This window comes from Delphinapterus leucas, chromosome 17 (genome assembly GCF_059928025.1).
Source record: "Delphinapterus leucas isolate spDelLeu-1000000601 "Yukka" chromosome 17, BTC_Dleu_Yukka2, whole genome shotgun sequence".
Taxonomy (NCBI): Eukaryota; Metazoa; Chordata; class Mammalia; order Artiodactyla; family Monodontidae; genus Delphinapterus; species Delphinapterus leucas.
The window spans coordinates 62,389,516-62,414,364 of record NC_143145.1 but is presented as its reverse complement, the minus strand read 5'-3'; the positions used below and the strand labels follow the sequence as shown (position 1 = coordinate 62,414,364).

At 45.5% G+C, this 24,849-nt stretch overlaps 1 protein-coding gene across 4 annotated transcripts in view; it reads right to left on the bottom strand.

The window, feature by feature from the left end:
* Window positions 1–24,849, bottom strand: part of ZNF704 (zinc finger protein 704) — a 218,385-nt gene that overhangs the window by 46,989 nt on the left and 146,547 nt on the right. For all 4 annotated transcript variants that reach the window (XM_089899016.1, XM_089899014.1, XM_089899015.1 and 1 more), the window contains one exon: window positions 2,453–2,556. In XM_089899016.1, coding sequence (XP_089755142.1) covers window positions 2,453–2,556 — 104 coding nt within the window. The remainder of the gene's footprint in view (window positions 1–2,452; window positions 2,557–24,849) is intronic.

Below are 24,849 nucleotides of genomic sequence, written 5' to 3'. Positions count from 1 at the left end.
ATTCTGGAGATAATTTTTATTTCTAAAAAAAAAAAAGCCTTCATTATCATAAATTGCTTCCCCTTTTTAAGAATTTCCCCCCCTTTGCAGAATAAACGAGAGATATCAGAAATCTGGGATTACTATTTGGATAGTTATTTTTTAAGTCATAATGAACACTTTCTTTATAACTATGCTAAGAAAAGTTTGTATTGAAGAAGCAAAAGGTTTATTTTGATTCTAACATTTCAATACAAAGAAATATTAAAAATGTTCTCAAATTAAAAATATTCAATGGTAAAAAGAACGATTACATCAAAAATTACTGTTTTCCCCTGAGGATTCCGTGAAATTCTGTAATTCCTTTTTCCTAGAATAGGTTTTGGGGATGACTTCACTTTTGCTTTTCCTATCATCTTTCTTTAGCAGCTTTGCCACGCTGAGAGGGACATCAGGAGAAATCATGCTCATCTCAAGAGCACGGTGTCTACTCTGTGTGAGGAGGTGCCATCACCCCAGCTTGAGGTGAATCATGACGGTGGGCCCTCCTGATTTCTGGTATTCATCTGAATTCCCAGTATCTTGATCATTCTTCCCACTTACAGATGGATTGGAGTAAGTTTTGGTGAGGATTCAGTGGATGTTCCACAAATTTATTTTAACACCTCCTGCTTACAACCAGATTATGGGTGAACCCTAGCTCTAGCTCATCATTGACTAGGCTGGCTTTTGAGAGAAGGTCTTCCCTGACTGTTAAGTTCCATCCCGTGGTCTCAGTACATTACATTCACTGGAGTGCAATATGGCTTCTGCCATGGGCCATCCACTGTGAATGCTCTTGCCAAAGCCACCAAATTCTTTGTGAGGCAGAACTGAGTCCTTCTCATGCTTGACCTTCTGAAGCATCAGAGGTCGCTCCCTGAAACAAGCTTTTCCCTTGACTTTCAGGAAGTCACACTCTCCTAATCTCTGCTTCTCCAGTTACCCCTCCCTCCGCCTCTCCCTGGTTCTTTTCCTTCCATGATGAGAAGGCTCACCACTTCCCTCTTGGCCACCTTCTCTTCGCCCTCCACTTCTCTACAACCCTCTCAGGGTCATTTCACCTGTGCTCATGGCTTCAAAATGTTGCCTTCCAATTCCACATCAGCCCAGACCTCTCTCCCCGGCTGCGCCCAGATCCCCATCAGATGCTGTCTCTTGAATGAATGACCCTCAGGCACTCCACACTAAGCGTGCTTCAAGCTGGATCTTCTTCAGCAACCCCACTTCTTGCTCCAAACATTCACTAATAGGTGTCTTCTTCTGCCTTTGTTCCCCGTCTCAGGGAATGGGCTTCCTTGCGGGAAGCACAGCAACTTCACAGAAGTCACCCTTATCACTCCCCCTCCTTCATCCTCTCTGTCCATCACCAACTCCTGTTGATTCTGCCTTTTTCACATTTCTCAGTTACGCCCTATATGTATCCACACTGTGACCACCAAGATTCAGGACACCCACATGTGTTTTTCTTGTTTATTTTTTGTTTTGCCCTGTAAATCCAGTTATAACTTTCTAGTGCCTAAATCATTTAATAGCTCTCCTATAGCCTCAGATTAATGTCCAAACTCATAACCAGGCATACATGGCCCTCTGATTTCCTGCCAGGCTCTCCAACTTCATCTCCTACTGCCCTCCTGATTTATCATATTGAATTATGCAAGTCAATATTATATCATGACAAAGGAGATCTGGAATCAGGAAGATAGAATAGAATTTCAGCTCTGCTCTTTAAAAGTTAATTAATCCCCAAGTGCCTCAGTTCACTCATCTGTAAAACAGTGATAACATCTCATAGAATTGTTGTGAGAATTACATGAGATAAAGCAAACTTAGTACTTGGCACATAGTAAGTGCTCAATAAATGCTAGCCATTAATACAGCTGTGATAGTCTTTCCCGCCCCCCCCCACCCCTGCAAAGAGACTGTACACTACCTGGGAGTATGGACACTGTTTCAGTGATGTATTCAAACCATCTATTATGGTACCTAATAAATATATACTGAATGAAAGGACAGATTAAGAAGCCTAGGATAATGCTTTTTCAAAATATTTAATCTTCAGAGCTCTTTGATCCAACTCCCTCTCCAACCAAACAGAAAAAAAAAAGCTGGGGAAGTAACTTCATTAGACCAGTCTCCATTTACCTGGGGGAAAAAGGAACACAAGTTCTCAAAGACGTGTTCTGGAAAGGTGATGGGGATCAATAAATGTGTAGTGAAAGGATGGATGCATGAATGAGATGCAGTGGGGTCTTTGGGATGACGGAGAGAAGGCTGATAGCTCTGGGGTCCCCTTCTTCCGCATTTCTCCTCACTTCCTGCTGACGGGTGAGCGTTAATTGTTCACTGCGTGTGGCAGGAATGAGACCCCTCAAAGAGAAGCTCTGCTCTCGGGATCAGAGTGTCCTCCCTGTGCCCCATACCCCAGCCTCACCGTTCTGCCGCACAGGAGGGCTCCGAACCAAAGGGCTGGTGGACAAGCTGGTTAGTACCATCGCTGCTGTCACCTTGTCCATGTCCAGTTCCTCTGAGGATTTCCTGGAAAACAGGGAGGGGCATTGTTAACTGAGCTCATTCTGCACCTACCACGCCAAGGACCACATGCTACCATACACATTTACTCCTTTAGCTTGTCCCAATGAAAACCCAGTGTTTTGTTAGCTTTATTGTACAGGTAAGGAAGCCGGACTCCGTAAGTCAAAATCATGTAGTATCAGGGGACTTCCGTGGCGGTCCTGTGGTTAAGACTCTGCGCTTCCACCGCAAGGGGCACAGGTGCAATCCCTGGTCAGGGAACTAAGAGCCCACATGCTGCACGGCATGGCAAAAAAAAAAATTAAATTAAATTTAAAAAATCTGATTTATTAAAAAAATCCTACAGTATTAGGAAGTGATGGTTTCATTCACTGGTCATTCATCTAACAGGTATTTACTGAGAGTACAGTACTGGGCTAGGCGCTTCTAGGCATAGGTGATGCATGGTAAACAACACACAAGGCTGGTGGGAAGAGACACAATGATCAGTAAACGACCAAAAAGGAACAGAATAATTTCTGACAGTGACAAGTGCTATGTAGGGCACAGACATTTTGACATGACGACGGCTGTGGGCAGCTGCACTTATTGGGGTCAGGAAAGGTTCTCCGAGAAGGTGATGTCTGAGGTGAAGTGTGAAGGGAGGAGGGGAAGGGGAAATGGACCCCCAAGCAGCAGAGACAGCTGTGTGAAGGCGAGGCAGCAGGAATCAGCACCGGATATCTCAAGAGAGACCCACTGGTGTGAGAAGGAGAGAGTGGTGCCAAGCTGGTCTTGTGGGGTCGTGTGGCCATGGCCAGGTGCAACAGGAAGTCCCTAGAAGGCTTGAATCAGGTCTAGTGACATAAAATGATTAATATTTTTAAGTTCATGACCCAAGCTGCTACACGGAGAGTGGATCTTAGGGAAAGCAGAATAGAAGCAGGGAGGCCAGTTAGGACATGATTGCTAGGAGTCCAGACAAGAGGAAACAGTGGCAGGGACTAGGTTAGGGGCAGTAGCAGGTGGTCTGGCAGGACCGGCTGCTGTACTTGGTGTGCGGGGTGAGAAGAAGGGCAGGCACCCAGGTCTTTGGCTTGAGCATTAACTAGAGCCATTTACCGAGATGGAGAGAGTGGAGGAAAACGCAGTTAGGGGTGTATAAACTCCAGTGCTCTGCTTCACAACACTCTACTAAAGAAAGGCTAGGTCAGGGGGTAGTTACCATGTGGTTAAAGTGAAGAACCACTGAGAAGAAGAGGTTACTCTGGATCATTAATCTTGGCCAGTTAACCCCGAATAAAGGTTCATGGGATAATGATCACGGTGAGCTGGAGCCAGCTGAAGTTGATTTCAGTAAAGAAGTTAATATCGAGAGGCCAAAATGTATGCGGTACCTTGACATCAGATAAATTGTACCATCATCCTGAGAGATGAACATTTCGAATAAGGGAACAGCTGAAGAAGCGCCAGAGGATTAATGAGGCATATCGACAAAGGAATTGACACTTTGACAAATGTGGCTTTCATTCACAGGTGTGCTGTACAATTTGTAAAAGCAATGAACCCTTAGAGAAACTTTATGGCATTGCTTCACAACAACAATGGGAAAAGAAGATTCCTGAATTGGAGAAAATCAAATGGTTCCCAGTTTAGGTGGGTTGGATTAATTTCAACATGAAGTTACAAGAATGATTACAGTTTGGCTCTCTGATGTTCACCAAGGTGCTGAATTACTAAGCAAAGCATACTCTTTCAATCTAAGGTACCAAAGATGGGTATCTTTGAAATTTTCTTCTATAGTTCTTCTCAAAGTACCTTATGCTCTCTCTTGGCCAACTGATCCATCAAAAGACAAATTACTTGTTTCAGAGAAAAATACTTCTAGAAAGCGAGCTTGGGAGCACACAATGAAATTTATTGCACAGAAGTTTTCAAGACAGTTTCATACACTTAGGGAAGAAACTAGTCACTCATTTGGCATACCATGAAAGGATTTTACAGTATCCACAATTTATAAGATCCTTGTACTTGGGAGTAAAAGTGATGCCATCTCCCCCCTGCCCCCAGAAATGAGGGCTCCTGAAACAGCCAGGGAAAGAACTTAAAGCACCTTAAGGTAGCTTGGAGTGTTTTATGGCTCAACCTTCCCATGTAGTCATGGTCACAGGGGGACTGAGTTACTTGGGGGCCTTGAAGGAGAAAGGCTTGCTACAGAGACTGTTCTGTAGGTGGTGGGGCTCCTCTGACCGGCTGCCGGCCCAGAGCCCAGCTGTCAGGATCACTCCAGGCTGGCGGGGGGCGCACCTGAACAGGCTGCACTGCCATCTCTTCAAAGACTGAATTACAGGAGCCGCTGACTTCTCTTTCCCACTGTCAGTCTTCTCCTTCTCTTTTGTTAACAAAAGGCGTAAGAACCTGGGAAAGAGGCCCATGAGCCTGGCACAGGGAAATGGCATGACTCTGTAGGGAGAAGGTCCCCTTGCCACCTGCCCCGATCCCTAATGGGACCTGCTATGCAGTCATGGTTTTCCTCTCTTGGTTTCAGGGACCTTCACTTTTCCTTCCTCAATCTGCTCTGTAGCTTTTTTGATTTTTCCCATCTAACATGCACATTTTGTTTTAGACTCACCGATAATTAACTTAAAAGCTAATTTGTGTGTTCTTTAAATATGGAGATCAATAGAGCACATATCATTACAAAATATGCATTTTTATTTCACATTTCCAAAAGCTGAGGTTTCAAAATAATTATTGCCTGTCATAGAGCAGATTTCTGATGAAGAGTAGAAAGGGGAGGGGTTCCCTGGTGGCGCAGTGGTTGAGAGTCCGCCTGCTGATGCGGGGGACATGGGTTCGCGCCCCGGTCTGGGAAGATCCCACATGCCGCGGAGCGGCTGGGCTCGTGAGCCATGGCCACTGAGCCTGCGTGTCCGGAGCCTGTGCTCCGCAACGGGAGAGGCCGCAACAGTGAGAGGCACCACTTACAGCAAAAAAAAAAAAAAAAAAAAAAAAAAGAGTAGAAAGGGGAATAAACATTAGTATAATCAGAGTGTTTCTGAATTTGGATTACCTTTAAGTTTCCCATTGGCATTGGAGTTTATTAACAACAACAACAAATCAAAGGAATACATTGCTAATGATTCAATTAACTTGTATTTCTCAGGAAGTATTTTTATCCTGCTACATGAAACATTACCGGATGATATGGGCTTGTGCTGAGTTGTGTTTTTGTTTTTATCTTTAATTTCTTTTGGCACAGTACTATCTAATTACTGATTCATTGGTGCTGTAAATTCAAATCCTTATAATTAAACACAAATAGATGATATACAAAATAGAATTTGTTACACTTTGAGAGAATCGCTACAAAGGCCTTCTGGTAGATTTAGAGTTGTTGAGGCTGGAAAAAAAAAAACACTGGAGGTGATACTACACATTCTCTCCTAATTTGAAACTGAATTTGAATCTACTGTTGAAAACCTTACGAATCACGTGTTTACAAAAGGTTGAGACCTTTTTCAATTAATCTTTTCTCTCAGACTTAGTTGAATAATATGGGATTTAATAACATTTAGAATTATTTTTAAAAAACAGTAATATTCATTGTTACTCTATACGTGATTTGCCCCTCAGGTTGACGTGGCTTCGATGGATGAATAGGATTTCAAGAAGGGAGAATCACATTTCAGGCAAGGAATTAGGCAAGTCCTTGTCTTGTAATCCACTCAGGAGTCCTATTTGAAGGATGGGAGATGAGAACACAGAGCCTGGGCCAGTTCACGGGGCCTCATGTGCCAGGCTAAGTGGCTTGTCGTATTCTTGTAAGCAGAGGGAAGCCATTGAACCTTCATGAAACTGGCGGAGAGATAGGTGATCAATCTGTATTTTAGAGAAGGGTCAAAATGGAAAATGTAATGGGAAGGGAAGAAGCTAAAGGTAGGCTGTTTAGCTATTTTTAGTTAAACCGTAATTCAAACCCAAAGTAATAGACTAAGAGACATCTGTTGCTCGATGAACAGATAGCATTTATTTAGTCTTTGAGGACAGACTCCCTACATATCTCCTAAAGAGGTGTCCTGGGCCTCTCTGGGAGAGGCAGTAATGGTAATGGTGAAGAGCACAGACTTTGGAATGAGTTAGATCATGTGGCTTCAAATCCACTCTGCCATTACTAGCTGTGTGACCTTGGGTAAATTACTTAACGTCTCAGAGTCTCTGTTTCTTTATTAGAAAGAGGAAGATAAAAATAGATCTGTTGAGAAGGTTAAATGAGAAAACGTATGCAAGCACAAGCACACAGCCTCACTACAGTAAGGGTTCTGTGGATGTTAGCTATTATTAACCTTCAAGTTCATGAACACGCCCATAGCACATAACCCCACAGGAAAGAGGCAAGTGTTAGGTTACTTCACTTGCTCTTCCTATTCAGCACCAACACCAGCAGTTGCTACTTTTCTTTTTTTTTTTGCGGTACGCGGGCCTCTCACTGTTGTGGCCTCTCCCGTTGCGGAACACAGGCTCCGGACGCGCAGGCTCAGCGGCCATGGCTCACAGGCCCAGCCGCTCCGCGGCATGTGGGATCCTCCCGGACCGGGGCATGAACCCGTGTCCCCCGCATCGGCAGGCGGACTCTCAACCACTGTGCCACCAGGGAAGCCCTACTTTTCTTTTTTTGCGGGGGTAGGGTCGGGTGGCTTGTGCTGGTGGTGTTATTTTTCATAAAGACACAAACTTCACAAGAGTAAGAGGTGGTAACGCTGGCGCGGGGAAGAGCAGCTGCTGGGTCCCTCGCTAGAGCTTCACATTGGAGCCTTGGCAAGGATACAGCTCATGACATCATGGCTCTTGAGGACGGTCCACAAGTTGCCAAAGCCTTGAGTGCCCGTTTGGATTTAATTTTGAAAAACTTTCTGCTTTCAACCCTCACTCCTGCAGTAGTAGCTGTGCGCTCAGGGCTCCTTTAGTGTCTGGAAATACAGTCTCAAGAAAATTCGGCAGAGTCTCTGCCCTCCATAGCTCTAGTCTGTTGGAGAACCAGACTTTCATTGGATACACACAAATAAATGTAAACTTACAGACGTGACAAATGCCAGGAAGGAGTGGATGGATTCGGTGCTCCTGGCTAAGGGGAGAACTCCCGGCTCAGGGGGGGCTCGAAGGGGCACTGGTGTTGCCTCGCTGAGGCCGTGGACGAGCCCCGGGCTGGGCAGTGCGAGAGTGCAGGCCAGGCTGCCGTCAAAGGAATGACAAGACCGAGCGGGGTGGCCCTTGCACAGGTAGGGCCTGTGAAGTTGTGTAAGGCCCTTATCTTAAAGGCCCTGGGAAGCACTGAATTGTTTCAAGTGGGGTGGGGTTGGGAGAGGTCAGGTCAGCTTGGGGTGATGCTATCAGATGTGCTTTTCAAAAAGCTCACTCTGGTTGCCATGTGGAAAATGAGTTTCTGGGGTTTGACAACCGATCTTTTATCGGAAGAATTGATTGCCTGGTGACTGTGGCAGCAGGTTGCAGAAGGACATCACTTGTGACATAAAGAGGCAGTTGCGGGGGTGTGCAGCAGCAGGGGACACGGCCCCGGGCCCGGGGTCTCCCGCATGGGTGGGCGCTGCCGGTGTGGCCCCGAGCGCTCGGCCGTGGCCTGCGCCGAGAAGCCCGGCTATTGTTCACGCCACAAGAAGCATTTTTCTTCTTTTGATAACACTTCATGCCTGAATGCCATCTGCTTGCAGGGTGCATACAAATACGGTCTCCCCTGGCTAACCCACCAGCTAAGAGAGAAGTGTTTTACACCCAAGAGAGCCATAAAAGACATTTATCTGCAATTAAAGCATGGTAGTAATAAACGGAAATAAAAATGAAGAATACATTTCTTAGATTAGCACCGATCCAGTTCCTTAGCAACTACCAAAATCTGCCGTCTAGACCGAGTTCAATTACTTTTAAAACTTGTGGTAACCTTCAAACAAGGAATAAAGTCTGAAAATAAAGTCTCTTTCCCTAGAAAGGCCACAGTGACATCCCCAATCTTGGAATTCTGGGAAAGCTTTTCCTGAGAGTTTGGAAAACTGGATTCAGTAACTGTTAAACGTGATTAAGCACAAAAACTTCATTTTCTTTCTAAAGGGATCTTGTAGCAAAAGTGGTCAGTGTTACCTCCTCCAATTTCATTTCAGCTGTTGTTTCCTTTAAGACTATAGGGAAGATTAGAGAAGCTGCCTCCAGAGCACTAAAGTGTCCAGTGGCCTTGATTAAACAAGACGGAAAAATGAGAGCAAACACACCATAATAGGTAAGGCAACACAGGCCAGTACTTCTGAGACGACCTGTGGGGAAGGATCATTTTTAAGAAATTTCTAATCTGTCATGGATCAATACTTTCGTAAAATGCAAGGGAAAAAATGGGCTGTGGAAGATGTGGCCACGTTAAATTTCTATGTACATTTCTAAACTGCTGCTTCCTCTCGATTTCCGTACCTAGCTCACCGCGGGCTGGTAACGGAGCGCAGACCGGCACTGGTCCATGGACTGCACGTTGAGTACGTGGAACTAGGCAATTGCTTTGATGTCCATCTCACTTTGCCTGAAAAGACAGCATCCAGTCCTGTCCCTCTGTCCCCCACTTGCCACTCTGCTCCTCTTGGGCCCCGCCCACCACCGACTTCTCTCTCTCGGCTGTTGTCACTCCGCACCCTGGGCCCCGCATCCCATTGTCGATGATCCTGCACCCTCTCCCCTGTACTGTATGTGGGCTCTCCTCTGAAGTTACTCCTCTTTTCCATTGGGGTTACTTCTCCTGTCACCCCCCGCTGATGTCAGGAGAGGATGCTGGCTTTTGACCTGCCCCCTAGGAGACCATCCCTCTTCACCCTCATGCAAAAACTCCTGGGTTTCTGAGGCTCGGCTGTGCAGTTCTCTCTCCCCCTTCCTATTTTAGCCATCACCAGCCTTTCCATCAGCACCTCTCTCGCCTAACAGTCATTGAATATTTTGGCACATAAATTATAGCCATTATTTTTACCTTGCCTGGAATTACAATCTTAGGATATCTACTGAAAGCACCCACTATCCTAATTTCTGGCCCCTTAGCCCCCAAAACATTCAGCAGAGTGCTGGCTGAACTTGAGGGAAAGACACTGCAGTCAGAGAGACTGAGGTTTAATCCCCTGAAACTCCATTTCCTAGCTGAGTGATTTTAGGCAAATCTCGTAGCTTTGTGCAGCTTCATTCCTCATGTATAAAATGCGAATGATAATAATACTGACCTCACAGGGTTTTGGAAGAATTAAATAACTTATGTAAAATACCTGACATATACTAAACACTCAGTGAATGATAATTATTATTATCATTATCCTTTATCCAAACTCTTATTTCAGTGAACTTTTCTCAGGTTAAAAACCTGAATTATACCTACTGAAGTATTTATAGGTGAAATAACATGGAAACTGGGATTTGCTTTAATATACTACAGCCTCCCTCTCCCCCATCCCCAAAAGTGATATAAGATGGGCAAAATGTTAGTACTTGTTGAGGCTGTGAGATGGGTATTGAGGGATTCATTAGACCATTTGCTCTACTTCTATGTATATTTGAAACTTCCACAATACAAATCAAAAACAAGAACACAAACCTGGATTTGGGCCACAATTTGTTATTTCTCTCCCCCAGCCTCACACTCCCCTGCTCTCTAGCTCACACTGCCTTACTACCACCGCACCTGCTCTTCTGCCCCCAGAGACAGCCGGTCTCTTGCTTCTTCCGATTTCCCCCAGGTTACCAGCTTGCCGCTGTCTACCCCTTCCCTACGGTTGGGTTCACTAGTTGATGCCCTGGACACGTCTTTCATCAGCATCCTTGAATCCCTGGCCTTTCTAGCCTTTTGCTTCACTGGCCCAGAAGAACCAAACCCTGGTGGGATCCTCCCTGGCTGCTTTTTACTCCCTCGCTGGGGCAGCCAAGTGCTGACGGAAACCACCAGAGACCCTGCTGAGTGGGTCCAGCCTCAGCATAGATCCCACCTGTGCTTCTCCTCGACAGGCCCTTCATCTGTCCTTGGTCAGCACACGCTCCATCTACACCCAGGATTATCCTCTATCTTCACCTCTCTCTTCAAGGTTCAACTCCTGCAAACCCATATAGCAGATACTCTTTTTTCTGCCAATACTACATGGTTTAAAAAGTTTTAAAAACAATTTTATATAATTTTTAAAGGTTACACTCCATTTACAGTTATTACAAAATATTGTCTATATTCCCCATGCTCTATAATACATCCTTGAGCCTAACTCTTTTTTCCTTCTTTTTTTTTTTTTTGCGGTACACGGGCCTCTCACTGCTGCGGCCTCTCCCGTTGCGGAGCACAGGCTCCGGACACACAGGCTCAGTGGCCATGGCTCACGGGCCCAGCCGCTCCGCGGCATGTGGGATCTTCCTGGACTGGGGCACGAACCCGCATCCCCTGCATCTCAGCCACTGCACCACCAGGGAAGCCCCTTGAGCCTATCTTACACCCAACAGTTTGTACCTCCCACTCCTCCACCTGTATATTGCCCCTTCCCCCTCCCCACTGGTAATCACTAGTTTGATCTCCATATCTGAGTCTGCTCTTTTTTTTCGGTTATATTCACTAGTTTGTTGTATTTTTTAGATTCTACATATAAATGATATCATACAGTATTTGTCTTTCTCTGTCTGATTTACTTCACTTAGCATAATGCCCCCCAAGTCCATCCATGTTGCTGCGAATGGCAAAATCTCATTCTTTTTTATGGCTGAGTATATTCCGTCGTATCTATGTACCACATCTTCTCTATCCATTCATCTCTTGATGGTCCGTTAGGTTGCTGCCATATCTCGGCTATTGTAAATAATGCTGCTATGAATACTGGGCTTCATGTATCTTTTTGAATTAGTGTTTTTAGTAAACAGCAGATACTCTAACCTCCTACATTTTAGAGCAAATTGAGGCCTACAGGCAGGACCTCTCTCACACTTTGCCTCTTCACCTCCTTTCCTCGGCCTCACAGGTGGTTCAAGTGTTGCTTTTCCTGCTTGAAGCCATGCCTCTACCTGTACCAACTTCATCCCCCTCTTCATCCTGCCCCTTCTCCTGTGCCCACTTTGCTTTTTCTCAGTCCCCTAACATGCTTAAGCGTTTCTTCCCACCTGTGCTCAGGGACACTGAACAGGAATGGACAGGGGTAGAACAGGAGTGAGGGTAGTGGTTGGAGAACACAAGAGACAAGAGACTCTCAAGGAGGGACAGGCTCACAGCATCAAAGGAGGTGGACATCAAGCCCATCAGGACCAGCGGGTCACCGGGAAGTAGCAGAAACTTTAGCAGGAGAGGAAGTGGCATTGCTGTGGGTTGAGGAGTGAACGGTTACTAGGAGGTGAGAAATTGGAGGCAGGGATCGTAATCGACTTTTTAAAGAAGCTTGGCCATGATGGAAAGAAGACTGCATTTCCTGGAGGAAGTTAGACGGTCTTTGTTTGTTTTTTCTTCAAATGAATGGGACTCTAGTACATTGAGATGCTGACAGGAAAGAGCCAGTGGCCTGGAGAGGTTTAAGATCCAGGAGAGGATGGACAATAAGCGGACAAGGTCTTTACTGAGGCTGCCCAGAGCGGGGTCCTGGGCTCAGGTGGAATTCACTTTTCACAGAAGGAGGGGCATCAGTCCCCTATAACTGGAACGACGAGAACAGAGGTGGCCTGGGCGTAGGCACATGATTAGGCGTGGGGCTCGGGCACTTGACGATGTCTCTTTTTGGAGGTTTCTGCTGTAATTCCTTCCTCAGAAGCAGACACGTTTCTCCGTGGGGAGTGGGGGAGGGGACCCTGGAGGGCGGAAGGTTTGACATCACTGTTAGGGGTAACGGGAGAGAAAACTGAACGGGACTCCCAAAGACAGGCAGCAGGGAAGGCTCTGCTGAGGTTGGAAACCTTAATCCTCTCATGATGGTGACTGGAGACGGGGTGGGGGGCTGAGAGCTGGAGCTGGGATGCGTGGGAGCAGCCGCTGGCTTTTCCTGGGGGGACAACGAAGAGGTGTGGGAGAAAGTGGGAGGTTTTGGTAAAACTGCATTTGGAGAGAGTGTCGTGGATCTTGGCTGGCTTAGGAAGTGAGTGAAGGCTGGAGGGGACCAAAAGATGGGAGAGCAAATGGAGAGAAACCAGAGATCTTAATGAGGTCTGAACACAAGTGTGGTGGGAGCAAAAGAGAGAAAGAGCTGGAAGAACAGGAGGTGCTGAGCAGGAAGGGAATCCCAGAGATGGAATTCCAGAGACAGAGAAATCCTGGGAGATGGCAGGGCCAAGGCTCAGCTGCAGGAGGAGAGGGCAGAGGCGGGGGAGGGGTGGAGGTCACTGCATCGTGCGGCCACGTGTGTAATCGTCACTCATGTCATCCAGGAGAGGAAAGCTGTGAGCAGGCAGCTCAAGCTTTTAATAAAGGGTGAATGACCAGGATGTCTGGAGAGTCAAGGAAGGGGGATAGGTGGAGGGGCAGCAGGAGGTTTACAAGAGAGCTCAGGAGGTAACAGCTTGCGGGCAGCAGTGGCGATGTGGAGACATATGCTCTTGGGAGGTTCCCACAGCCTTCAGGATAAGATTCAAACCCCTGTACAGGAAGCACGTGGCCCTCTCTAGCGGAGTCTCCCCATCTTGCCCCCATTTCAGCACAGGTGCCCTGCAGAGCAGCTCCCCACTCGTAGCAGTTCTCCACAAGAAGACGCACCTTCCTCTCCGTACCTGTGCACAAGCTACACCCTCTGCTTTTGGATCAAGCTTCCTCCCCTTTCCACCTGGCCTGTTTCTCTCCTCACCCTGCCGTCAGCAGCTCCGTCCCACTCCCGGGAAGCCTGCTGATACCCACCCAGCCATGCCAGGTGCCCCGCTGTGTCGTCTGAGTTGCTTGTGCTCGCTCCTCCCCCGTGCATCACGACTCAGTCTGGCATCTGTTTCCAACAACTAGCATGAAACCTTGCTTAAAGTAAATTCCTTTTTTTTTTTTTTTTTTTTCAGTACGCGGGCCTCTCACTGTTGCAGCCTCTCCCGTTGCGGAGCACAGACTCCGGATGCGCAGGCTCAGCGGCCATGGCTCACGGGCCCAGCCGCTCCACGGCATGTGGGATCCTCCCGGACCGGGTCACGAACCCGTGTCCCCTGCATCAGCAGGCGGACTCTCAACCACTGCGCCACCAGGGAAGCCCTAAAGTAAATTCTTGAAGGGTTTTGGGACAAACTGGCGTTAAGCAGTGGCGGTCGGCAGTGGCTGAGGGTTGGCAGGGGGCAGCACAGAAAGCAGATCTGAAGAACTTCTGCAGATTTCTTCTGCCCGCTCTCCCTCAGCTCATTAGACCTGGTAATGCATTCAGTTCCTCGTGTGGAAAACAATTTCTCAAAAATTCAGCTATTAAATAAATCATTCACATGAATTTTCTTTTTTTTTTTTTTTTTTACAAGATGTTGGCCTATCTCTGCAGAACTGAAGAGGTTCCAGTGTCTGGGCTCATTCTCCTGTATTCACCAAGGCTCGCAGACCCATCTGTGAACTCTGGAACGGCAGCAATAACATTATTAAATAATAAGTTCCAAATCCCCTGAAAACAATTCTGTGGGATTAGCTGGACTTCTGGATGTGAGCAAGCTGCGGAGTGTAGCTCTGTGAAGCGTCGTGAACATCCCTGGATGGCCTTCTTTCTGTGTAGGTTTGGCACTTTTGATTGCAGCCAACATGTTCTCCCGGGAGCCACGAGTCTGGTCTTAAATCCACGCAGTTTTCTCCGGACACAAAGCCTTCTGTGAACCTGGAAGTGCCCTTCTGGGATGGCCCTTCAGGCAGCAGATGACAGAAGACCAGAGGGCACACATCAAATCCCCTCTTGTAACCTGTGTGTGTGTGTGTGTGTGTGTGTGTGTGTGTGACTATGTGGGCTTACGTCCTGTGTGGGTCTGTGCGTGAGTGTCTCTCTGTGTGTCTGTGAGTATCTGTGAATCTGTGTATGTGTGTGTGTATCTTCGTGTCTGTGTGGGTTGATGTCCTATGTGGTTCTGTGTGTGTGCGTTGATGTCCTATGTGGGTCTGTATGTGAATGTCTCTCTGTGTGTCTGTGAATGTGTGAGTGTATATGTGTCCTGTGTGTATATCTTCGTGTCTGTGTGGGCTGACGTCCTGTATGGGTCTGTGTGTGTCTCTCTGTGTGTCTGTGAGTATCTGTGAATCTGTGTGTGTGTGTGTGTATATCTTCGTGTCTGTGTCTGTGTGGGTTGATGTCCTATGTGGGTCTGTGTGTGAATGTCTCTGCGTGTCTGCGAATGTGTAAGTGTATTTGTGTATATCTTCATGTCTCTGTGTGACTGTGAATGTGTGAGTGTGTATGTGTCCTGCGTGTGTGTTTATCTCCGTGTCTGCGTCTGCCTGGGTTGATGTCCTGTGTGGGTCAGTGTGTGTCTTTCTGTGTGTCTGTGAGAGAGTGTGTGTGTGTGTGTGTGTGTGTGTAGCTTTGTGTCTGGGTCTGTGTGTGTCTACATGTGGACTCGTGTGCACTCTGTGCACAGAGGAGGAGATGCAGGGAGCTGCAGATGACCATGGCCCCAGACCCTGTCTCCTGCCCGGGGCCTGCCGGTCTCTTTCTTCCTGGCCTCCGGAATGGCAAGGTCCTTGCCGACCCTTTACATCCCATGAAGCACCTGCCTGCTACTCAGCAATGGCCAAAGCAAGGTAGTCAGACTGTCTGGAAAGGGCTCATGGATGTTTCAGCCAGCTTCTGCTTGGGCTGCTGTGGGCCGTCAGCTGGTCAGTCCCTGAGCCCTGGGGAGCAACTCGTCAGGCGGGGCCTGCCCTGTGCAGAGGCAGTGGGGCCCAGGCTAATGGGGTTGAAGCCCCGAGTCATTCGGGCCATCTGCAGGTTAACAGGCTGCAGGTCAAACGTCACAGCTGCCCTCAAGAAGAAAACTGTAATCACAATTGCATCTCTCACTCTTACTTTTATGTCCAAGTCGGGTCATTCCAGACTTTCTGGTGGACTTAATTATATTATTGCTCCGAGGCCTGAAATCCATTTAGGTCTCAATAATGTAAAGAACTTCTAGCTACCTTTATGGTGATGAAAGTTATTTCACAAGGGCAGTTGGGAGAAAACAAATCTAGTGTTTTCTGCTTTGCCAGTTAAGGGGAAAAGAGGTGATTTTTTCTCTAGATTTTTAAAAAAAAAATAAGGTTAAAAAAGACTTTCTTATTTCTGTTACTTCTCCTCTTTCATTATGGAGACATTATTATGGTGACATTACTATGGTGACATTTTTATGTTGGCAACAGGCCTAAATGTGGGCTAGGAGTGACCGCTGTTGCCATCTTACCTGTTTTTCCAAAGACAGAGGTTCATATTGTTCCCAACCAAGCCGCCCCAGCAGGCTTCCTGGGAGTGAGAGAGGGAGCCCCCTCGTGGGGAGAAAGCAGCTCTGGAGCCATCACTGCCCAGGTACTGCAGGCGCTGGGGTACGTGCCCTGCCCTCCAGGGGCGGCTGCTCAAGCTAGGCAGAGGAGAGCTGTTAGCAAGTCAATGGGTTAATCTGCTCCCCTGCTCTAGGCTAAGGGGGAATTTGGGGCTTGTTGTTATATTTTAAAATTTTGGTTTATTTCATGTTTAGCCTGTGTGGGACCTGCTTGCAGACTTCAGCTACACCTTTGGCAGGACTGGTGCCTCCACTGTCTTATGCTATAAAGAGGGGACCAACTGGTATGGGTGTAACCGAATTAACTCCTTTTTAAGCTGCTCAAGTTCCAGATTCGGCTTAAAAAAAGAAAACATGTAATCAATCCTTTTTTAAAAAACTGCATCTTCTTTCTAATAATAGCTAATATTTATTGAGCATTCCCAACGCCAGATGCTGTATGTACATTATTTTGTCACTTAAATTTATTGATGTTACTGCCCCATTTTACAAATGTGGAGACTTTGGTAATTTTCTAAGAGCACTTGGCCATTCTGCTAGCCCTACCTTATTCCAGTGACCCAGTGGGGTCTTCACACCCCACACTAATGCCATTTTCATGGTCTTCTTTATAACCTTGTTTTAAATTCAAGACATGCTTGTCATCTTCTATAATTGAAATATATTTGTGAAGTTAATGCAATATGTTTTAGAATATACATTTTTTTTCTGTATTACACTTAAAATTATCTTGGGCTTCCCTGGTGGCGCAGTGGTTGAGATTCCGCCTGCCGATGCAGGGGACGCGGGTTCGTGACCCGGTCCGGGAGGATCCCACATGCCGCGGAGCGGCTGGGCCCGTGAGCCATGGCCGCTGAGCCTGCGCGTCCGGAGCCTGTGCTCCACAACGGGAGACGCCACGACAGTGAGAGGCCCGCGTACCGCAAAAAAAAAAAAAAAAAAAAAAAAAATTATCTTAAGATAATCCTTGAAAAGGATTTCTTTTATATACATGGGCGATTCCACATTAATGAGAATATAGAATATAAAAGTTGAAGTCGACAAAAATAGATTGAATTTAAGCTTTTTACTCCTATTAAAAAAAGTGTTTTGCTTTCAAAAAGATTCTCTATGGATTTTCTTTAAATAGAATTCTTACAATATTCTTAAAATGTTTTGAATGATTAAATTTCAATTCAACTCATCTACCCAAATTGTAACCCCTACCCAAATAAATACCTGTTTTATACTGTTAGGTTAAACCATATGAAATTGCTGATATTCACTCTTTTTTTAATCTACAAAAGTGGTAGTTTCATACGGTTCAATCTGATATTTGCTCTTATTAAACATTTACCTTTAGTTTCAAGGCTAGAAACTAGCCTTTTAAATTGATTGTTTCAGATCAATGAACCAGACAGTGGTTCTCTTTCCTGAGTTATGTACTGTGGGTAATTTTATTTCTGGAGTTGGCTTTTATTGAAGATAATCTCCTGTTAATATAATTCAAACAAGCTTCAATTCAATGTCTACTATGTGCAAAGTACCGCTTTAGGCAGAATTCCTTGCCCCATACCTTGTCAGTGTTCTACATGAGACACTTGGAATGTTGAGATGCTGGGAGATGAGTGGAAGCATCTACACCGCCCTCCAGAGGATCCTCATTCACACACACACACACACACACACACACACACACACACACACACCAACATCAGTGGCTCTGTTTCCTGTGTTCTCTCGTTTATATTTTAACCATCTTAAGATTATATGTTTCTGTCAATTCATACAGCTATTATTTGGTGACAGATCAATTCAAACTGTCAGTTAGGTATCTTGTCCCTAGAAAATGGTAACTCTATCATTCTTAAAGTGTTTATAACAGTACAATCTAAGCACTATGAAATCAAACCTATTTATTGAACACCCAAAGGCTGAACAACTGCACATTTAGCTGTGTCTACTCTGTGTACAAGGAACATGACTTCCCCAAAGGAATAAGCAGGAGAAACTGATACAGTCAGGAACACAATGCAAAGGTTACTGCTGGACATAACAGCAGATCAGTAACATGGCTGGATGGCTACTGGCCAGGGCATATCCAGTTTCCTGTAATAAGAGGTGGATGAATACAGGTTAGTAATGCCAAACAAGGCTTAGGCTTGAAGCCAAGAGAAGTCTACAGTGCAGGGGAAGCAAAGCATTGTAGCTACTCTTTCACATTTCTTCTGAAAACAATATACATGGCTTATAAGCCTAGGATGCTGGAATTAATATTTAATGTAAAGAGCATTACTGAAAACAATTGTATAGCTATCAGGTACAAATAATAATTTCCACCTCTGCTGGTAATTTTTCACTCGTTTAAACTGTCATACGAGCACAGCAGCAGTTTATAGGTGCACTTACTGTAATAGCATGTTGATTAAACTACGGTGGAATTACCCATTCAATATAACTTTCAATTCTGTGCTATTATGAAGTTCTAAGTATTTCACATACAAATAGGCCCCTATTAGTCAACAGCTCAGTGGTTACCTATCTGTCTTTTTTCCTTTTTTTTGAATCATTAGGAAGGCTTATACATTTGCTTTTCTACATACTTGAAATGAACCAATAATCTTATGATAAGGAATTAACATGCATACGGACTAAGAATCTGGGTTTATTTGAAATCTGATGAGAAAATGAGCCAATCAAAATGTAGAGAAATGTAGAGAAAAACCCTTTCAATATGACACGTCACTTACTTCATGGACATTTCTTTTCTCACTTGGTATGCTATTTCTATGAAGGTTCAGCCAGCACAGACAGAAATAAGCACCTGCTTTCATTCGTAGGCAGGTAAATCTTCTAGAAGTTCAGAGAGGTAGTAATAGCTGCTCTGTCAGTCTGAGTCCTCCCAGAAGCGGTCACCGAGACAAGAGCAGCTCTGTAAGTGACTTACCAGGGAAGATGCCTATGAAGGGAGAGGCGGTGGGAGCTTGAGAAGGCAGGGGAGCCTGCAGGCCACCCGCCAGGTCTGACACCTGTCAGGAAGGAGTGAGGACAGAAGGACTGGCTAGGAAGTACTTTGGAGCAGTTCTAAGAAAGTCTCAGCTCAAGCTGATGGCGCCCTGAGCAGAGGTTGCCCGGTAGAGAAGCCCCGTGTCGGGCAGAATGACCCAGTTCTAGGAGCCCTGCTGTGCCGGGTCCTTGGAGACGAGCAGCCCAGGGGGAGGCATGATCTTACCAGGTGCGGCGGATTCAAAGCAGTGGCAGCAAGAGGCTGGCCGGCAACTGTGCTCCCTGCAGCTGCAGCTTCATTTTGAAAGGAGATCTGAGTGGTGTGTTTCCATGCCCTCCACAAGTACTATTTCTTTTTGGTGATTATGCAATTTAACACAGGGATCTTGTTGCTTTCAGGCAAAGCTCGAAAATCCCCAGGTTGGACACCTTCCCTGAGATACATTCCTTGAGGACCAGCTGTCTACCTATGTGTTTTTCCTGACCTGGCATGGGTTATACTTGCTGTCATGGTACAGAGGAAAAAGACATTCAAGTTAAATAAAGCATGTGGGAGGATTTCCTGTCTCCAGAACTGTCCAAAGACCACTCTGATATTTGCCCAAAAGTTACCTTTATTATAACTCCTTTGGATTGTGGCCCTTCAGGGTCAAACCCAGGGTATAACCTACCTCCTTAAATAAATCATAATATTTAACATTTATGCAGCAGTTGCTATATGCCAGCCACTGCTCTAGGTTTTACTTTCATGAACTCCATTAATCCTCATAATAAGTCTATGAGGTCAATACTATTATTACCCCCATTTTTAGGGATGAGGAAACTGAGGCACAGAGAGAAAAGGCAAAGTAAGCGGTGGATACTGCATTCCCATCTAGGCAGTTGGACACCATCGTCTGTGTTTGATTGAATGTTTGTGTCCTCCCCAAATTCTTATGTTGAAGGTCTAACCCTCGATGTGATGGTATTAGGAGGCACAGCATTTGGGAGGTAATTAGGTTTAGAAGAGGTTATGATGGTGAAGCCCCATGATGGGATTAGCGTCCTTATAATAAGAGAAAGAGACACAAGAGCAAGAAGGCAGCCATCTGCAAACCAGGAGGAGGGTCCTCACCAAGAACTGAATCAGTTGGCCTCTGGAGCTTGGATTTCCCAGCCTCCAGAACCATGAGAAGTAAATGTCTGTTGTTTAAGCCACCCAGTCTCTGGTATTTTGTTAAAGCAGCCTGCAAAGGGGTTTCTGGACCCAACTCCAATGTGTAAAGGTGGAGGCTTCCCCACACCAGCAGGCAATTCTCAGGTGCCAGCAGCGTGTCTGAGAATTCAACTCAATTCTGACACTATCTACGTGGGCTAGAATCAGCATCCACAGGTAAAGGGCTCAGTCCCACAAGACCCCTCCAACTCAGGATGCCCACTGCAAGTCCAGGTAGTTACTGACTAACCAGGTGTTTCTTGACTAACCGGCTACAAACTGGAGTCTCCCATGACCCCCTCCTCGGGTTTGATTAATTTGCTAGAACAGCTCACAGAACCCAGGAAAACCCTTTCACTCACTAGATTACTGATTTATTCTACAAAGATATTAGAGGATCTGAATCAGCAGATGAAGAGACACATAGGGCAAGGCATGGGGAAAGGGCACAGAGCTTCCATGCCCTCTCCAGGTGCAACACTTTCCCCAGTTTCCACGTGTTCACCAACCTGGAAGCTCTCTGAACCCCCATTCTTCTGGGTTTTTATAGTGGCTTCATTACATAAGCACAAATGATTAAATTTTGACCCTTGGCGATCAGTTCAACCTCCAGGCCCTCTCCCCTCCCTAAGGACAGGGTGAGACTGAAAGTTTCAACTCTCTAATCACATAATTGGTTCTCCTGGAAGCCAGCCCCCATCCTTTGCTAGGATCCAAAAGTCATCTTTCCTGAAGCATTTTCAGGAACTGAGGATGAGAGCCCAAATATTATTCCATTGCTCTTACTGCTCAGGAAATTCCAAGGGTTCTGGGCATTGTGAGTCAGGAACAGTGGGTGAAGACCAAATATATGTGAGAAACATATATATTTGGTCATCTGAATGACCAAATATGTATATTTCTTATAAATTACGATATTGCACAGCCTGAGCTAAGACAGTGTCTTTACCCAGTATGCTAGGGAAAGGGTTGGCAAAACCTCAAGTGGATAGGGTGCCAGACATGTGAGTGCAGTGTGCCACAAGCTGGAGACCAGTGACACACTCATTGTACAAGCTGGGCCAGCTTGGCAGCAGGGAGGGAAAGGGCTCACCTTGATGAGTTCGGGGTGCATGGCAGCACTGCAGGGCAGGCACCTGGAATCTTAGGCCAGGGCGAACACAACTCTTCCTGGTACCATCCAATGGTGGTTCCCAGTGTACTTCTGGCCACAATCTGAATTGCCTCGAGAGCTGTGCATGTTCTAGCCTGCTAGTGACGGATGTCAGAGACTACAAGCAACTGGGAAGATGGAAACTGACAACAGTCCTGATGACAGTGACAGTTTTGATAGTAGCAGCAGTGGCAACAGGAGAGAATAGTGGCAAACAGCAACAGTCTCATGGATAGTGGGACTAAATGAGAATAGAGAAATCCACTGTGAATGGCAGGTCAGGTGTACACTCTGCATCAGGAAAGAAAAATGGATATACACATGTGCACAAGATTTTGTATATTATTTCAGTGAATCGATGGATTCCTTGAAATTGATCCACAGCCTCCAGCAGGTTAAAAACTCACTGTTTAAAGAAACTTAAGAGAGAACCTACGGAGCTCAAGATATATAACCTGTCTTTAACTGGCCCTGTGCTAAAGGGCAGAATACTAGTATAACTGTTTTGTAAGAAGGAGTCCTGGGGATTGTGGAAACCACCGACTACTGGGGGTCAGGTTTTTAATCTTTTATGCTGGTGAAAGTAAAAGAGGACGGCCACAGAACACTAAGCAAATGACATGACTTCTGCAAAAGCAAATTATGCCTGATGCACCTGTTATAAATCCTTGAGGAGATGAATATGCACATGGGTAGAGGGGAGGTGGTGAAGGTAATAGTTCACAGCCCTCCATCTTCCCTACTGATGTTTAGCGATAGTACCTAGTGGGTTAGACCACACACGGCTTCCAAACCACTTCAAGTTGGCGGCAGTAAAGATGCTGAAGGTAACCCCCCCTTCAGTCTTTAAAAATGCCTTTAGGGCTTCCCTCGTGGCGCAGTGGTTGACAGTCTGCCTGCCGATGCAGGGGACACGGGTTCGTGCCCCGGTCCGGGAAGATCCCACATGCCGCGGAGCGGCTGGGCCCGTGAGCCATGGCCACTGAGCGTGCGCGTCCAGAGCCTGTGCTCCGCAACGGGAGAGGCCACAACAGCGAGAGGCCCGCGTACCGCAAAAAAAAAAAAAAAAAGCCTTTAGTACAATTCCACCTGACGGACTATTTTTAAAAAGTGGAGTTATCAGGGGATTGAGGGAGCCTTGTCATGAACAGAGAACCAGGTTAGAGACAGGAAACAAGGTGGAAATGAATGGGTACCTCTCTGCGTGGAGACATGTTAACAACCACGTTCCTGCGAAGCTGCTGCTTTAGGCCATTTTATAAATGATCTGGACGAGGGCACAGAAAAATGTTTGGATTTGCTGATGATCCTGACTTCTAGTTGATGAGGACGGATTTCAGAAGATATTTTAAGATTATGTTAAATAGACAAAAACATTGGTACATGTGAATGTGAGAAACTGCAAGGTAATAAATGCATTCAGAAAAAAAAAGTATCACAAACTTCCAGGCATATGAGATCTGAGCGATCAGTTACAACCCACAAGAGTTTCCTGGGATTAAATGATAGAACCCATTCAAAGGAAAATTATCTCGGGGTCAGCAAGCCCGACCTGTCATCTGAAGCCGCAGTCACCTTCCATAGCATCCTGATCGCGTGAACTCTGACCCCTTGCTCTCACAGTGAGGAACTCCTCATGCCCAGAGGGAGCCCCTTCTTCATTCAGACAATTCAATGTTTCAAAAGTTCTCCTTCGTGTTGAGGCAACACCAGCCTTTTCCTTAGGTAGCTCAGTGTTCCAGCATAACAGAGCGCAATTCTGATTCCTCTCCCACATAAATGTCACCCAAATTTGAAGAACTAGCATGTGTCCTCTGTTTTTTTCTTTTTTAAACAGGTTAAACATCCGATATGTCTTAATGTTTTGCTCGGAACAAGTCTAAATGTCCTAATTATTGAAGCCGCTTTTCCATTGGTGAGATAGTTTTACTTTGCTTCTGTCCTATGACCAGGACTGAATTCAGTATTTCAGGCAGGATGTGACAAGTGCTCTATGAAGGGGACCTTGTTCCGGGGGACTCCCTTTTGTATAACAGCTTTATTAAGATATAATTTATATGCCACAAAATTCATGCTTTTAAAGTGTAAAATTCAGTATTTTTTGTGGTTTTTAGTATGTCTACAGAGTTATGCAGCCATTACCACTTCCAGAACATTTGCGTCACCTCCCAGAGAAACCCCATACCCATTAGCAGTCACAACTCATTCCCCACACTCTGGCAACCACTAATCTTTTCTGTATAGATTTGTCTCTTCTGGACGTTTCACATAAATGGGCTCATAAAACGTGTGATCTTTTGTGACGGCCTTTTTTCACTTAGCAGACTAATATTTTCAAGCTTCATCCATGTTACAACCTGTATCAGAACTTTATTGCTCTTTATTGCTGAATAATATTCCATTGTATGGATATATCAGGTTTTATTTATCCATTCATCAGCTGACAGACTTTTGTGTTGTTTCTAATTTTTGACTATAATGAATAATATTTTTATGAATATTCCTATCCAAGTGTTTGTGTGGCCATATGTTTTCGATTCTCTTTGGTATGTACTCAGGAGTGAAATTGCTGGGTCGTATGGTAACTCCATGTTTAACCTTCTGACAAAATGGAAATGACAATATGTTTTCCACACCGGCTGGACCATTTTATAATTCTACCATCAATGTATGAAGGTTCCAATTCCTCCATACCCTCCCCAACACTTGTTATTATCTTTATTTATTTATTTATTTTTACCGGTACCCGGGCCTCTCACTGTTGTGGCCTCTCCCGTTGCGGAGCACAGGCTCCGGGCGCGCAGGCTCAGCGGCCATGGCTCACGGGCCCAGCCGCTCCGCGGCATGTGGGATCCTCCCAGACCGGGGCACGAACCCGTGTCCCCTGCATCGGCAGGTGGACTCTCAACCACTGCGCCACCAGGGAAGCCCTATATTTTTGATAACAGCCATCATAGTGGGTGTGAAATCACTTTTGATTTGCCTTGATTAGTCCCTAGTGACTAATGATGTCGAACATCTTTATGTGTGCTCATTTTCCATTTGTATACCTTCCTTGGAAAATGTCTATTTAAGTCTTTTACCCTTTTTAATTGGGCTGTCTTTTTATTATTGAGTTGTAAGAGCTTTTATAAATTCTCAATATTAGACCAGGATCAGATACATGATTTGCAAATATTTTCTCCCATTCTGTGGGCTGTCTTTTCACTTTCCTGATAGTGTCTTCTGCAGCACTAAAGTTTTTAACTTTGATGAAGCCCGATGCATCTAATTTCCTTTTGTCACGTGTGTTTCTGGTGTCATACCTAAGAAATCATTGCCTAACTCAAGGTCATGAACTTTACTCCTATGTTTTCTTCTAAGAGTTTCATAGTTTGACCTCTTACATTTGGTCTTTAACCATTTTGAGTTAATTTTTTTATATGGTTGAGGTATGGGTCTAACTTTATCCTTCTGCGTGTAGATACTCTGTCTCAGCACTGTTTGTTGAAAAGACGATTCTTGAATTACCTTGGCCCCCTTGTGG